Genomic DNA, 14,128 nt, shown 5'->3' with positions numbered 1-14,128 from the left:
CTGCCAAGACCGAGTTTTCTGCTGCTGTGATTTTCTTTCTCACGACAGGAAACTTCTCAGTAGACAAGTGTTGTGACAAACCAACACCTAGGTCATCCCGCACAGATGTGGCATCTGTCCACACAGGTCTCACTTAGCCCATCACATGTCAGCAGCCGGGCCGGCCAGGAGAGGTGGCTGAAGCCCTCTGTTGTCCCCGGGCCTGGCTAGGCCGCCGTCCGGGATGCAGGCCAGGCTCTGATGCTGCTGCTCCTAGCCCGCATCCCCCGGACGGGCACCGCATCCCCGGGAGGGGCGCCGCTGTGATGGGGAGGAAGCTCGCAGCACCTGCTTCTGCGTCTGTCCGTCTGTCCCCCTCACAGGTCGGGAAGATACGGTCTCAGGTTTCCTGATGTCTGAGTTGTGCCCCAACATAGAATCACTGGTGTCAAACTCCCTGCAGACAGGCAGACTTTCTAAGCAGTGGGGACGTCCGCACCAGCCATGAGGAACTTCGCTGGGGAATGTTCCAGGCATTCCATCTGTCTCCACTTGCATTTGAAGAAGTCAGTTGTCATTGGGAAGGAGCTGGGCGGTTTCCCCAGGTGGTTTGTTCTTGTTTTAATAACGTAACAGGTGGGCCGCGGTGAGGGGGCTGCTTGGCTGCACACAAGACCCCCACCCAGAGCAGCTCCCCACTTCCCGGCCACACCCCTCCCTCTGCCAGGTGGTCTGCTTACAAGGGTCTCTTTCCCCAGGTAGTTTGTTCTTGTTTTAATAACGTAACAGGTGGGCCACGGTGAGGGGGCTGCTTGGCTGCACACGAGACCCCCACCCAGAGCAGCTCCCCACTTCCCGGCCACACCCCTCCCTCCGTCAGGTGGTCTGCTTACAAGGGTCTCAAGGAATGCATTTTACGTGTGCTTTTGCAGGGGTGGGATTTAATTCTATTGCTGGAGAATTGGGGGAGTTTCATACTATCTTTTGGTCCCGTGGCACGAGGTGGTCCCTCTCATCAGGGCTGCAGGCAGAGCCAGCTCAGAACATGCCCAGTTATTTAAGACAGACCGGCAGGGGGCTGTCCTAGGGCAGGGGTTGTGCCCTGGGCTTTGACAGACACCCCCAAAGCAAGAGCACCCAAATCTGTCCTGACAGTGGGGGTTCCAGAGGCCCATCCAAGGGTGCTGGAACACTCACCTCGTGCAGGACGATGGCCACCAGCTGCAGGCAGCCCTGCCCCACCTGTGGTCGTTCTTGGCACACTGACGCCAGGGCCCAGGCCAAGCACTCCTTCCTGGGTGCCCGCCATCTCCGCAGCCACACCGGAGTGCTCCCAGGGGTGACTGAGGTGGGCTGAGCCCCAGGGATGGGCCCTGCTGCCCAGAACGGCCGGGCCAGTGAAGCCTTCAGCCCTTCCCAGGAAGCCAGGGCACTGTTGAGGCTGCTCACTGAACATTGGCCGTGGCACCCTCGCTCCCTGGGCGAGCTGCAGTGATCTGAGTGTGAATGCTGGCAGGCCAAGCACTGAGCAGCGTGTTTCACGGCCCCCACGCCCTTTTCAGGTATGCGCATGGCCTTGGGTGCAGCCGAGGGCACAGCTGGGCTGTTGTGCCAGTGCCCCACCAAGCACAGCAGAACCTTCCTCCTGCATTCCCAGACCCACCGCAGCACGGGCGGCTTCTGTGTGCATCTCGGGCCAGTGGGTCCTCCCTTTAACTGCGACCCTGGGACATGGGTTACCAGCTGTTTTGTACCAAAATCGGATGAGGGTCCGTTAGTCTGGAAGAAACTTGAATCAAGGTTGACATTAGTGTGAAAGCTACAAGTGTGAACTTGATCGAAGCCGAGACGGAGTCCCCTCCAGCAGGTTGGGAGCTGGGCTTACATGCTTTGTCCCCTGGTGTTTCACTGGTTTTATAGGTTTTTGGTGTACTGGGGACCGGAGGGGTCAACGCTGGGGCCAGGAGGGGAGCACGGTCTGGCCGGGAGCTTCTGGTGCAGCCCATGCCCTGGGGTCACCAAGGCCAGGTCCATGAGAGGCCGGGGCACTGCCTCAGGGTCAGCGACGGTCACTGCTGCTAGCACTCAGACTTGAGCCCAGGTCCGTGTCCCTCCCTGCTCTTGATACGGACCTGTGCCGCCTGCCCTCTCGCAGCCACTCTGGCCAACGTGCTCCTAAGGAAGTTACCTCGTGGCTCGACTCAATTTTCCCTGCTTGAAAGTCGTCGTCGTGGGATTGGGGATGTAGATACTGGGGTGCACGCTCTGAAGGCTGGTCAGTCAGTGCGACCAACTCCCAAGTGGGTGGGAATTTTGCAGGTATCTTTCTGTTACTGATTCCTAATTTAATTCCGTCATTGTCAGAGAGGACACGTGTTACAATTTATTCAGGCTTGTTTCATGGCCCAGGATACGGCCTTAGTGAATGTTGCATTTGGCCTAAAAAAGGAACGTCCTGTGTTGTGTGAGTGCTCGTGAAGTCACACTGCTTGCTAAGTGCCTTCAAGTCTTCCACGCCCCTGTTTTTTGTCTACTTGTCCTGGCAGGCGTTGAGAGAGGAGCCTGAAATGTGCGGCGGGAACTGTGGACTCGTGGCTCTCCGGCTGTGGTCATCTGCAGTTCTGCTCAGTGTATTTAGAAGCTCCAGTACGAGGGGCGTTAAGTGTCTGAGTGCTGGGACCTCCTCGTGATCCCCGTTAGCGAAATGACCTTTCATCCCTGGTCACGTCCTTCTAAGGTCTGCTTGTGTGCTGCCCACGCAGCCACTCCACCTCACCTGCCACCCGTGTTGGCATGGCGCACGTCTCCAGGTCCTCACGGCTCCCCTCCGTACACCCTCACCTTTGAAGTGTGTGTCTCACAGGCAGCGTGCACTTGGGTCCTGTTTTATCCAGTCTCACAAATTCTGCCTTTTTTTTTTTTGAAGATTTTATTTATTTATTTGAGAGAGAGCACACGTGCACAAGCAGGGGCAGAGGCAGAGGGAGAAGCAGGCTCCCCTCTGAGCAGGGAGCTCGATTCGGGACTCGGTCCCAGGACCCTGGGATCATGACCTGAGTGGAAAGCAGACGCTCACTGACTGAGCCGCCCAGGCGCCCCTAAATTCTGCCTTTCGATGGCGTGTTTCAACTGTCTGCAAGCGTGCGCTCTGACATGGTTTCAGACCACCGTCCTGCTGCTTACGTGCGCTTCCTCCCACCTGGTCTTTATTTATTTTTTTTTTTTTTAGATTTTATTTATTTATTTGACAGAGAGCCAGCGAGAGAGGGAACACAAGCACGGGGAGTGGGAGAGGAAGAAGCAGGCTCCCAGTGGAGGAGCCTGACGTGGGGCTCGATCCCAGAACTCTGGGATCACGCCCTGAGCCGAAGGGAGACGCTTAACGACTGCGCCACCCAGGCGCCCCATGGTCTTTAGATCTTTCTCTTTCCCTGCTCCTTCTGGATGACTGAGATGTCTCTTACAGCTCCTGTTCTTTACTTCTCTTGGCTTATTAGCTGTAACTGCTTTCGTGGTAACGTTAGGGTTCACAGTGAGTCTTGCATATGTCACAAGTTACCTCCGAGCGAGGACTGAGCTTGTCCTGTAAGCCGTACAGGACCGGATCGGAACGTGACAATGGCACCCTTTCCCTTTCCCTCCTGGTCCTCCCGCAGCTGTGGTCCCACAGTTACTGTTACAGAAACACGTACCATGTTGGTACTATTTTTGTTCAAATTGTCCTTTCAAGATACTTCGTGAACTGGGACAGACCCCTCCTGTGTTCATCCACACGCTCACCATCTCCAGGCTCTCTCCTCCACGCAGACCCAGCCTCCACCTGTTTTCCCGCCTGCCGGACATCCCTCGCACTTCTCGTGTGCGGCTTTGCTGCCGGGGGCTCTTGGTCTGAAGCTGGGAGAATTCTGACAGGGACAGGGGGCTAGGTTGACAGATTTATATCCGTCCTTGAAAGATGCGGCTGCGCGGCCCTCTCGCTGGGACCCGGCCTCTCCCCACGGCCAGGCGGGAAATGCACCCCCGCCGGGGGAGTGGCGGCTGCCAGCTCTTGGGAGGCACTGGCAGAGCCCACCCCAGTGTCCAGTCTTGTCCCACGGCACTGGGACTGCCCCGTCCTGTGTGCACTGCTCTATACCACCACCTCTGTAGCCCGCTCTTCCTTCCCCATTGCCCGTCGTCTGGGTGGGAAGGGGCGGCAGCCTTCAGGGGGCCCGAGCTCCCGAGATGAGCACCTGCGTGGTCACTGCCGTGTCTGCCTTGGCCTCACTCAGGACGGAGCCTCAGCCCTGACATCTGGGGCCCTATGCTTCCCGGTGCTCACGGGAGGCCGGGCACCAGCTGTGTGCACGAACGGTCTCCCGGTTTTATCGTAAGACCCTCACCTGACAGATGCAAGTGGTCTCCCTTCTCCTGCCGTCAGGGAGACACCAACAGGCAGATCCTCCATGTCCCTGGGACCCCTGCCAACACCTCCGGTGTACAGGGGACGTACCCCCCCAAAAAACAGATGGGAACTCGCGGCCTTTCTGTGGACACCTCAACCCCTGGGCTCTGTGAGGGGCAAGGGTCCTGGACTGGCAGCAAGTCTCCTGTTGGAACAGAACGTGTGCGCCTCGAGCGTTTTCAGACCCTTGTTCTTCAGACAATGTTTCTTTCTCATTAGAACCTCAAACACGTAATTTACAGTTCCTGAAATGGGAGAGTGGCCGAAAAAGCCATTTCTGTCTTCCTTAGGCTTATCGCTGAGGGCCTGGAAGGGAGGGCATTGGAACCGACATGAAGGAACGTCACTTTCCCCAAATCCTGAAACTCTTTTTATCGCCCTTCGTGTTTTCCTGATTTTTTGGTTTTGTTTTTTTTTTTTTTTTAAAGCTTCTCTTCTTAAGGGAATGAGCTGTAAATGTTCCAGGGGTCAGGGCTGGCCGGCGGCTGGCGTCCAAGCTGAGCTACGCTCTGGACCTTGGGCGCGATGGTGAGTGCAGCCGAGCATCCTGCCAGAGGCAGCAGTGGGCACTCCTTCCCCTGCTTTACGGGGTGTGATGTTCCAGACGCCATTTCCAGGGTTTACAGCCAGATTTTATGACACAGTGTTTTTTTCCAGCTTCAGTACAAACAAAAATAAAACTCTGTCCCGGGCTTGCAGAAGGGAGGCCTCAGGATCCTCCCCAGCCATGCAGATGGAGCATGCAGAGCCAGCACCCCCGTGCCCAGCGTGCCGTGAACCCACAGGAGGAGCCAGGCCCTCCACAGCGGTGCAGGCCGTAGGAAAATAGAGCCATGCTTTGTAGGAATTCCACGTCGCAGTGGCCGGCATCGGTCACCAGCCATTTGCTCTCACTTCTGCAGCGCAGTGACGCCCCGGCTGTGTGGGGGCACAGGCCACTCTGGGGCCCACACCCGCTGACCGGGGCCCTGCCCCTCCACCGGCCGTCCAGCTGTTCCCTGGCTGCCCGGGCGTCCTGGCGCTGTCGGGTGGCAGCTTCCGCAGAGCACGTCTTCTCAGTGCTTCGCATGCGTGCGCTAAGCTTAAATCTGAAGTAACAAGGATTTGCAGCAGCCGCCCACACAGATCATACATCTGGGCTACAGCCGTCTCCTCAAAACCCCGCGTTGCCCCCTCCGCACTGTTCCGTCCAGGCTGCCACTGCCACGGCGTGACCTGAGGCATCATAGGGCGCGCGGCAAGCCGGGTCGCCTCCCCATCCCTCCTGCCAGGGATGAGGCGCCTGGCGGGGGGCGGCCCCACCCCCGGTGCCAGCCTGCAGAGGATGTGCTGGTCCCGCCCCAGGTGGACAGGGCGTTGCTGCCCAAAGGCGCGGCGGGTGGCTGGACAGCCTGCAGGCTGGGCCTCTGCCAGCTTCGTGCCCATACTCGGGCGGCTTGGTTCTGCTGAAAAACACTGGAGCGAAGTCGCGCACGCTCAGCCACTGCCGCCACCCACACTCGGCCTCCCCCCCCCCCCCCCCACGCTGGAAGGAACGGATGCCGGAGATGGGCTGCTGGCAGCTTCTCCCAGATTCAGTGAAGAGCGTGGCTTCCCTCCCCAGGCTCCAAGCAAGCACAGCAAGTCCTGCTTTTTCTTTATAGACGTGTCCTACCAGTAGCCGGGCCGGCCCGTCCTCGAGAAGTCCTAGAGGGTGGATGGCCGTCGCTAGGACCCTCGCCGGATGCAGGAGGACCCCACACCTCCAGAGAAGCAGATGTGACCCATTGGTGCAGGGACTTCTGAAAGAGTGACTGCTCTGAAGGCCAAAGGGAAACACGTCCTCCCCCTGCATCCTTGCTCGTTCCCCTCGTGTCTGCATCCTGTCACCAAGGCGGCCTCGACTGAGATCCACCCCAAGTGGCCTTTCAGAAAGGACCCAGCCGAAGAGACTTCTTTGTAGAGCTGGCACCAAGACCTTTGTGCTTGTCGGCCAGTTGTGGACCGTCCACGCTGAGGGCAAAGGACATGGGGCTCCCTGTTTGGGGTCCCCATGGGACAGTGAACAGAAAGGCCGCATCACAGGGACACACGCTGCACTCAGTCATCCATGAGCAGTGGCCACATGTGTCCTGTCCAAGTGTCGGCCACGTGTCAGTCCGGGATTGCATGGCTGGGGGACTTGGTGGGGCAGAAACCTCAGGAGAGAGGAAACAGGGCCCAGAGGCCACATAGGCAGGCACGCCCATCACACTCACAGGGGGGAACAGGTGTTGGTGGCCGAGAGCCCCTGGGGCAAAGATGGGGCGAGGCCCCCCGTCTGCTACCCTGTGCTGCAGAAATCCCCTCGGAACATGGGTAGACACACAGCCCTGTGAGCGGGACTGGCGTGGGTGCAGGGCAACGGAGATGCAGCCGCTTACCTATCGGAGGGGCCCAGAGACAGCGACCCTCGTGCCCAGGCTGGGTGCCTACTCCAGCCTCCCCTCAGAGGGACCAGGGCTCCTTGGGAAAGACGTGCACCGAGGGGTGGCAGCGGCCGGGGGTTCACCTGGAGCGTCTTCAGGGCCAGAAAGGAGAGAGGGTTTCTGAAAGTGCTGTGGACACGTCAAAATAAGTGGCTGTGAAGAATGAAAGCCCACGTGTCCACAGCAGCACAGATAAATGGGCTGGACGGACACCTGGACCTCGTGTAGGAAGCCAGCTAATAAAAGCAGAAGGAACAATGGACCAAGAAGTCACCATTCAGAGGCCAAGGGAACCGTGGATTCTGGCGAGAACCATCAGGACGCTGGAATGCATGCAGGAGGCTGCTGATATCACAGCCTCACGGTGCAGAGCAGGGCCTGGCTGACACCCCTCCACCAAGAAGTCCAAGTGGAGACCACCACGCCAAGGCACACGGCCACCCTGGGCCTCCCAGGACAGGCCCGTCACCTCTGCGGGCCTCCTGCCAAAAGCGTGTGCCCCAGATCCACCCTGAGGGACACGATGCAGATGAGCTCGTCCATGTCCTAAAACAGATGAGAGGCGGGCGAGACGTGGGGGCCTGGAGGCAACATGGCCTGGGTCGCCTTTTGTTGAATACACCTGCTCGGACCCGTGGGGCAGAAGAGCCCCTGTCCCTGGTTGTGATCGCGGTGCCACGAGCACGCTCACCCGTCACGGTCCAGCGCTGCGGGGCAGAGCCGCACGCTTCTGTGTGCTCCTGCAGCGGGAAGACAAGTGAGCACGGGTGAGAAGTGTGGCATTCAGGGACTCTTTTCTTTCCTATTCTAACTTTTCTCCAAGTCAGAAATTGTGTCCAAACGCAAAGTTAGCAAGAAAGCTCTAACTGGATGGGACGGTGGCCCTTCCCTAGCGGCCGTCCTACCTGGAGCCACCTCCAGCCCTGAGCGTTGAGTGCGGTGGGGGTGGGAAGTCAGCCAGGGCCGCCATTTGCATGACTTCCTCCTGTGGCCTCTTGCCCGATCCTGTCGCCCTGCATGTCCAGGCAGCAGGCCCCGTGCTCCGACACAGGTGCTGTGTCCAGGGGGCAGCGCGCCCAGGGTGGGGGTAGGAGAGGCTGCACCCAGCCCATGCTGGGGAGCAGGGTGTGGTGGGCGCAGGGCTGTAGGGGCAGTGGCAGGAGCTAAACTACCTGTGCCAAGTAAAAGTCATTTAGTATCAGAAACACGTTTGAGTTTCAGAGCTGGAACCAACCGCTATTGCCCATTTGTCCCTTCGGCCCCGGCGTTCCCCTCGATGGTGATGTCATCGCCACACTGGGGGAGGGGGCATGTGCGTGCGCGGAGAGCAGAAGTCCTCAGGAGGGAGAACGGTAGCGTACGAGGGGCTTGTGTTCAGATCCTGTGGCGGCAAAAAAAGGCGCCAGGCCACTCACCTGGGCTGGGTTCCCCCCACACCTGCTTTCAAACACCCTGGGGTCCCAGACTTTGGTGGCGGTGGGGGTGGCGGATGTGCTGGGCTGCACACAGTTCCCGGAATCGGAGCGGTCTGGCTGGCGTTCAAATCCCCTGCCCTTCACTGACGGCTGCACGTCCACACCTGGGCGTCCCCTCTGGGTGGGTGCGCACCCCCACCCCCAAAGCCTTCTGCGTGGCCGGCTCCCAGCTTCGGCTGCTGCCCGGGATCGGGGGTAGGACCGGGCCCCTGCAGTCAGAGGCGCAGGGCCTGTCAGCTGGGCCCTAGGGCGGCCAACACCGCGGCTGAGTCAACACGCGGGCCTCCCGGGACATGCCGCCCCCACCCCCCTCACACATGCTCGGAGGCTGTTCCCAGGAACACACACAAGGCCGGAACCCCCAGCTTCCACCAGCCTCCAAGCGGAAATCGCCCGCATGTGAGCACTGGCCTGAAACCTGGGTTACCCTAGTGCCCGTCCCTTTGCTCCTGGGTCCCCAGAACATTCAGGGTACCCCCAAGGGTCAGCATCAGAATTACAGGAGACCAGGCGGGGGGGGGGTGCCCGTGACATGCACCCCAAGAAGGCTGAGACACTCGGTTCCATCGTCCTGTTCCCACCACCCCACCCAGGTCTGGCACTTTGCTACAGGCATTTGAGCTGCCGGAGAAAGGTCCACGGGACTGGCCTTCCAAGCCTTTCCCAGCCAGGATGCTCTCCTGGGACTGCCAGTGGGCACAGGGTGGGCAGGGCCGGGGTGGGCAGAGGTCCCCTTGTGGGGTGGAGTTCCAGGCTTGGCTCATGGGCCGCCTTCTGTCCCCCAGACGCAGCCAGTGCCCAACCCTGTGGCCTACTTCCTGCACCGATCCCCGTGGTGGGTCCACCGCTTTGAGACGCTCAGCAACCACTTCCTGGAGCTCGTGGTGCCCTTCTTCATCTTCCTCGGACGGCAGATGTGCGCCCTCCACGGGGCCTTGCAGATCCTGTTCCAGGTGAGCCCGCGCCAGGGAGTCACCGTAGCTGTGTCCTCGAGATCAGAGTCTCTGGGGGAGGACGGGGCAGATGGCCCAGGACATACTCCTCCCTCGCATCTGGAGGACGCGTCCAGAGGATCTGGTAGGTTCCAGGGGTTTCCTCTCACGGGTTAACCCCTCTGACGGGTTAGCCGTCCAGCCGTCGTAGGTCAGGTCTCTGAGGAAGAGGCTGGTGGTGGCTTACCTCCACGCGGACAACTGTCCTGAACCCTCAGCTCCAGGGTGTCCTAGGCCGCCGCTCTGCCCCATTCCTGTACGGCAAGCCCCCTGGCTTTGGTCCCCGTGGAACCAGGCCTGCTCCCCAGTGAGCCAAGCTTCTGCCGCCGACTTCCTCTGGGGCCCCGACTATTTCAGACCTCCCTTTCACTAAACTGGGGTGTCTACTTATTGATTCCCAAGAAAAACACTGTTGGGACTTTATGTTCCTTTTTTTTTTTTAATTTAAATTCAATTAGCCAACGTATTCATCGTTAGTTTTTGATGTAGTGTTCATCGACTTTAAATTCGTCTGTCGTAGCTACTGTCCCTTTGCGGGGGGCAGCTAGCAGGGCAGTGCACGGTCTGCGTGTACTGGGGAGCATGTGCCCTGCCACACCTACCCAGGTGGAGAGGCGCCCACGCCCCTTCCAGCCAGTTCCCTGCCCCCAGGCCGCTGTGGCTGCTCCCCAGAGCACAGAGCATGGGGGACAGGGTGGGGCCGCCCCACTTGGCCAAGGCGTGGTGTCCACGGTGGGGTTGGTGTGTCCTGGGTTGAGCTCCCTCCGTTACTGCATTCCATGGTACAGATGTCCTACGGTTAGCTTCTCTGTTCTCTCAGTGGACATTCTGGGTGTTTCCAGGTTTTTGTCGTTAGAAATAAACCTGCTGTGGGTGTGTGTGTTTGAGGGGAGCCCACGTCCAGCGGGCGTGACCTCGTATAGTATCGTCTCCTCTCCTTCCGGCCCGTGAGCCCCACTTGCTTCACCTCCTTGCCAACTGTGCTGCATGTGGGCTGTCCCGGGGCTGGGGGCCTGATGGTGGGCAGTGGTGCGTGGGATCCAGCGGGATGGCCTCTGGTCCACGGCCACACAGCCGACGCCCCCGTGGGGGTGTGATAGGCGCAGGTTTCGTCCACACCGGGATGGATTTGTACCACCTTGCTTTTGTGGATACTGTGAGTGGAATTTCTAACTGAAACGTCTTCCCCTGTGGGGCCTGAGTGTGCAGACACCATGACCGTCCGCGCAGCTATCACGTCTAATGGCCCCTGCGCCAATCCGTCGTGATCACGCGTCTGCTCCACCCGAGGCAGTTCCTGGAGCAGCAGCAGCGCTCTGGCCGGCGCTGCTCTGTCTGTCTGCTCCCCGGTCGTCAGGCGGTCCGGGCACTGCCCCCGGTCACGGTGCGACAGGCAGCCGGAGCCGGGCTCCGCGCATTCTCGAGTCCCTCGGCCGAGGGATGCCGGCGGAGCATGCGCGGAGGTGTGCGGTGCGTCCGCCTTCATCAAGCCCTGTCTGTGTCTAGTTTACTTCGGGTATTTTTAGTCACGAGCGGATGAACTAAATACGGGGTTTGTTGTGCGCCGGCCGTGAGGTCACGCTTTGCTCCTGTGAGTTGCTGACGAGGTGCGTCACGGCTCACCTCCCGGGAGAAACTCCGCTTGGTGACACCGCGCCCTGGCTACGTCCCTGGGATAACTTTGCCAGCGTGGGTGTGCGCTGCGTGTGGCTGTCGGGGACTGCGGTCCGTCGGTGGTGGTGGCCTGCCTGGTTGCACCGGTGACACGCAGGGCAGGGACAGGGCTGCTGCGAGACGCAAACTCTGCATCGCAGGGGCTGTCGGACAGGCCGGGCGTCCTTTCTTCTGAAGGCAGTCGTAGCAGCAAACGTTCTCCTAAAACCGGGCCCCATATCACAGCAGAGGGGCTGCTTCCCACACGGAGGCTGACGCGCACACCCCTCAGCTGGCATCTTCCGACTTAGTTTCACATCTTTGTGTTTCCTCTTGTCCCTTTCAGCTGTTCTCACCGTCCCACTTTGTCTCTCTCCTAATTCCTCTGTTACACGGCTTCTTGCGGGTCAACGCATGCCCCTTGCACAGACTCGCAGTCCAAATTCCATCCCCGTCTGGCTGCCACGGCCACGCTAAGGCTGTGCTCTGGCTGGGTCCTGCCACCTGCTCTCGCTCCCCCAATGCTCGAGCTGTTGTCTAATTCATACTCTTGTTGAGCAGTTTTAGTTTCTCCAGAAAGATGGAGTACAGACTGTAGAGAGTCCCCACGTCCGTGTGTCACGTGCACATCGGTGACAACGTATGAGCCCAGATGGACACCCGGTCATCAGTTGAAGTACAGCCTACTTCAGGGTCACCCGGCATTGTGCGTCCTCTGGGTTTGCACAAATGTATAGTGACAGGTGTCCATCGAACTGCCCTGACAACCCCCCGTGCTTCCCTTCCCTCAACCCCAGGGCAGCCACTGACCCTTTGCTGTCTCCATAGCTCGGCCTTTTCCAGAATGTCACATGGCTGGAGTCGTCTGGGAGACCCGCTTCTCAGACGCGCCCCTCACTCAGTAACATGCATTTGAGGGTCCTTGTTTTCCTGGCTTAAGAGCTTAACTTTTCACTGCCGCATCATCTTCTGTGGTCTGGGTGCACCACAGTTTACGCGTGAATCAACCACACTTGGCTCAAGGGCAGAACCACGGCTGGGCCAATGAGCCCTGTGCCCACGCCCTCCGATGAGGGCCCCCCTCCCCTGGGCGGCCAGGAGCACTGTGCTCCATGCCTGCCCCGCCTACCTGGAGCCCCGTGCTCCCATGGTTCCAAGCCAGCAGCAGGTGACTCCAGGCAGAGGCTCGAACACCCAACAGGACCCACCAGGGTGGGCACCACCTCATGTTGGACTCTCCCCCACTGTCCCAGTACCAAGGCAACTTGGAGGACCCTGCCCTGCACAACCAGGCGTGTGGGTCTGCTCAGCTTCGTGGTCACCATGGTGACGGAGAACTGCTCTCGGGTTGTGGGGCGTTCAGCAGCCCCCCACACCTTGGCTGCTTTTCCAGGCCGTGGACCACTTGGGACCCTCTCCAGGCTCTAAACCTGCCTGGGCCTGCGGGGACCAGTTTCCACCTACCGCTTTCTCTCCCCAACACCCAGAGGCCGGCTCTGACGAGTGCCAACAAGCTCATTGTCCCGTCACCCGGAAGAGCAGGTGAAGGACGTTTGTGCTACTCGAGCAGACGTAAAGGGTTTGGCTACTGGGAAGTGGAATTTGAACTGGGGCTCTCAGAGTGCCCTTGTCCCCACAGTGCACTTGGCAGGGGTCGCCTCAGGGCGACGACCGGCTCACTGGACCCGGCTGGGCAGGAAGTCTGAATCCTGGCCCAGGGCACCGGTGTCGCCACGGCACGTGGAGGGGCTCAGGGCTCAAGTGTGGACGGCTCTCAGCAGCCTCGGGCCCCATGGCTGGGTCCCGACCCGGCTCTGGGGTCTGCTGGCTGGGTAGTGGTGGACAGCAGGGGGCAACAGGAGCGCAGGGCAGGGCCCAAGCCGGACCTTGCCGACCCGCAGCTCTGGACGTTACTCCACACGCTTGCCTTCCATCCCCACAGGCCCTGGGAGCCTCTGGTGCAGGCACATCCCCGGAGTTACCCTCACCAGCGCTAGGCCACGCCCAAGACAAAGCAGGAGGTCCCTAGCGCTGTGGCGCTCCAAGGCCCGGTCTGCTGCCCAGCTGTCCAGAGCAGAGAGGACAAATGGGCAGCTGGTCCAGCCCCCGCCCAGACATGTGGGGTCTCAGGCACAGGGGCTGCAGGGCACAGCCTCACGGCAAGAGCTTGGCTCTCAGGGACCACCATGCCGTGCCGGGGGTTGGTCACTGTGAGGAGCGGTGGGGGGGGGGGGGGGGGGGCTTATGCGTTGTCCTGACGGGGGCCGCGCTTCTATTTCTGCACCCAACACCCCAAGGGAAGTCTCTGGGTCTGTTTGTTCCCGTTCATTCCTGCGGGAGAGTCTGAGGATGTGAACACGCTTCTCTCCTCCTACACACCGCTTACACAGCTGTTCTGGAGGGTTCTGCAAGGCCACGGGCCCATCCTCCACTTGGGGAGGTGCACGTGAGAGTCGACAGGAGCGCCGAGCCGCCCGGTCCCAGACGCCCCCCGCCTTCTGACGTCAAGCCTCGTGTCTAAGGGAGAGACCCTGGCAGGGGCAGGACCGGACGCCCATCCTAGCGTGGGAGCGGATGCTCACTAGGCCAGCGGCTCTTGGTCAGGGCGGACACTGGTCTTAGATCCCGGACCAGCTTCACCCCCACTGCCCACCAAGTCCTGGGTCCTTCCACCCCCTGTGGCCGGAGTCAGGAACAGGTCACGGTGAGGACCATCACCATGGCGACAGGCGGAAAGCTGCCTCCCCCAGCCCCCGAGCCACATGCCCAGAACTGGGGGCCGGGGATAACGGTCCAGGGCTCCCGGCCACAGAAAGTGCCCGTGAGCATGTGTGTCCTCCGAGGTGCTGGACGCAGAGAACCCAGCTCAGGAGTTCCAGAAACCATCCCCGTCCTTTGTGGGTGTGTTGCATCACCCGGAACATCTGCTCAGCATCTCCTGGGCCCAAGATTCCACCCTCACGGCTCCGCTTCCTGCCTGCTCGCCGCTGGCCCTGGTGTCCAGCAGCCTGCGCCGCGCCCAGCAGGCACGCTGTAGGCTCCACGGCCAGAGTGAACACAGACGGACCACGCGTGTGGTTCTCTTTAGGAGAGATGGCAGCAATGTCCAGGAAGAACAAGACAGGATCCCTCAGCACA

At 60.3% G+C, this 14,128-nt stretch overlaps 1 protein-coding gene across 5 annotated transcripts in view; it reads left to right on the top strand.

Annotated features, from left to right (window-relative positions):
* Positions 1-14,128, top strand: part of LMF1 (lipase maturation factor 1) — a 96,667-nt gene that overhangs the window by 65,666 nt on the left and 16,873 nt on the right. For all 5 annotated transcript variants that reach the window (XM_044379214.3, XM_026485498.4, XM_048225081.2 and 2 more), the window contains one exon: positions 9,131-9,298. In XM_044379214.3, the coding sequence (XP_044235149.3) occupies positions 9,131-9,298 (168 nt within the window). The remainder of the gene's footprint in view (positions 1-9,130; positions 9,299-14,128) is intronic.

The sequence above is a fragment of the Ursus arctos genome, unplaced genomic scaffold (assembly GCF_023065955.2).
Source record: "Ursus arctos isolate Adak ecotype North America unplaced genomic scaffold, UrsArc2.0 scaffold_2, whole genome shotgun sequence".
Classification (NCBI taxonomy): domain Eukaryota; kingdom Metazoa; phylum Chordata; class Mammalia; order Carnivora; family Ursidae; genus Ursus; species Ursus arctos.
The sequence above is the reverse complement of the archived record's forward strand: the minus strand, read 5'-3'. Positions and strand labels throughout refer to the sequence as shown.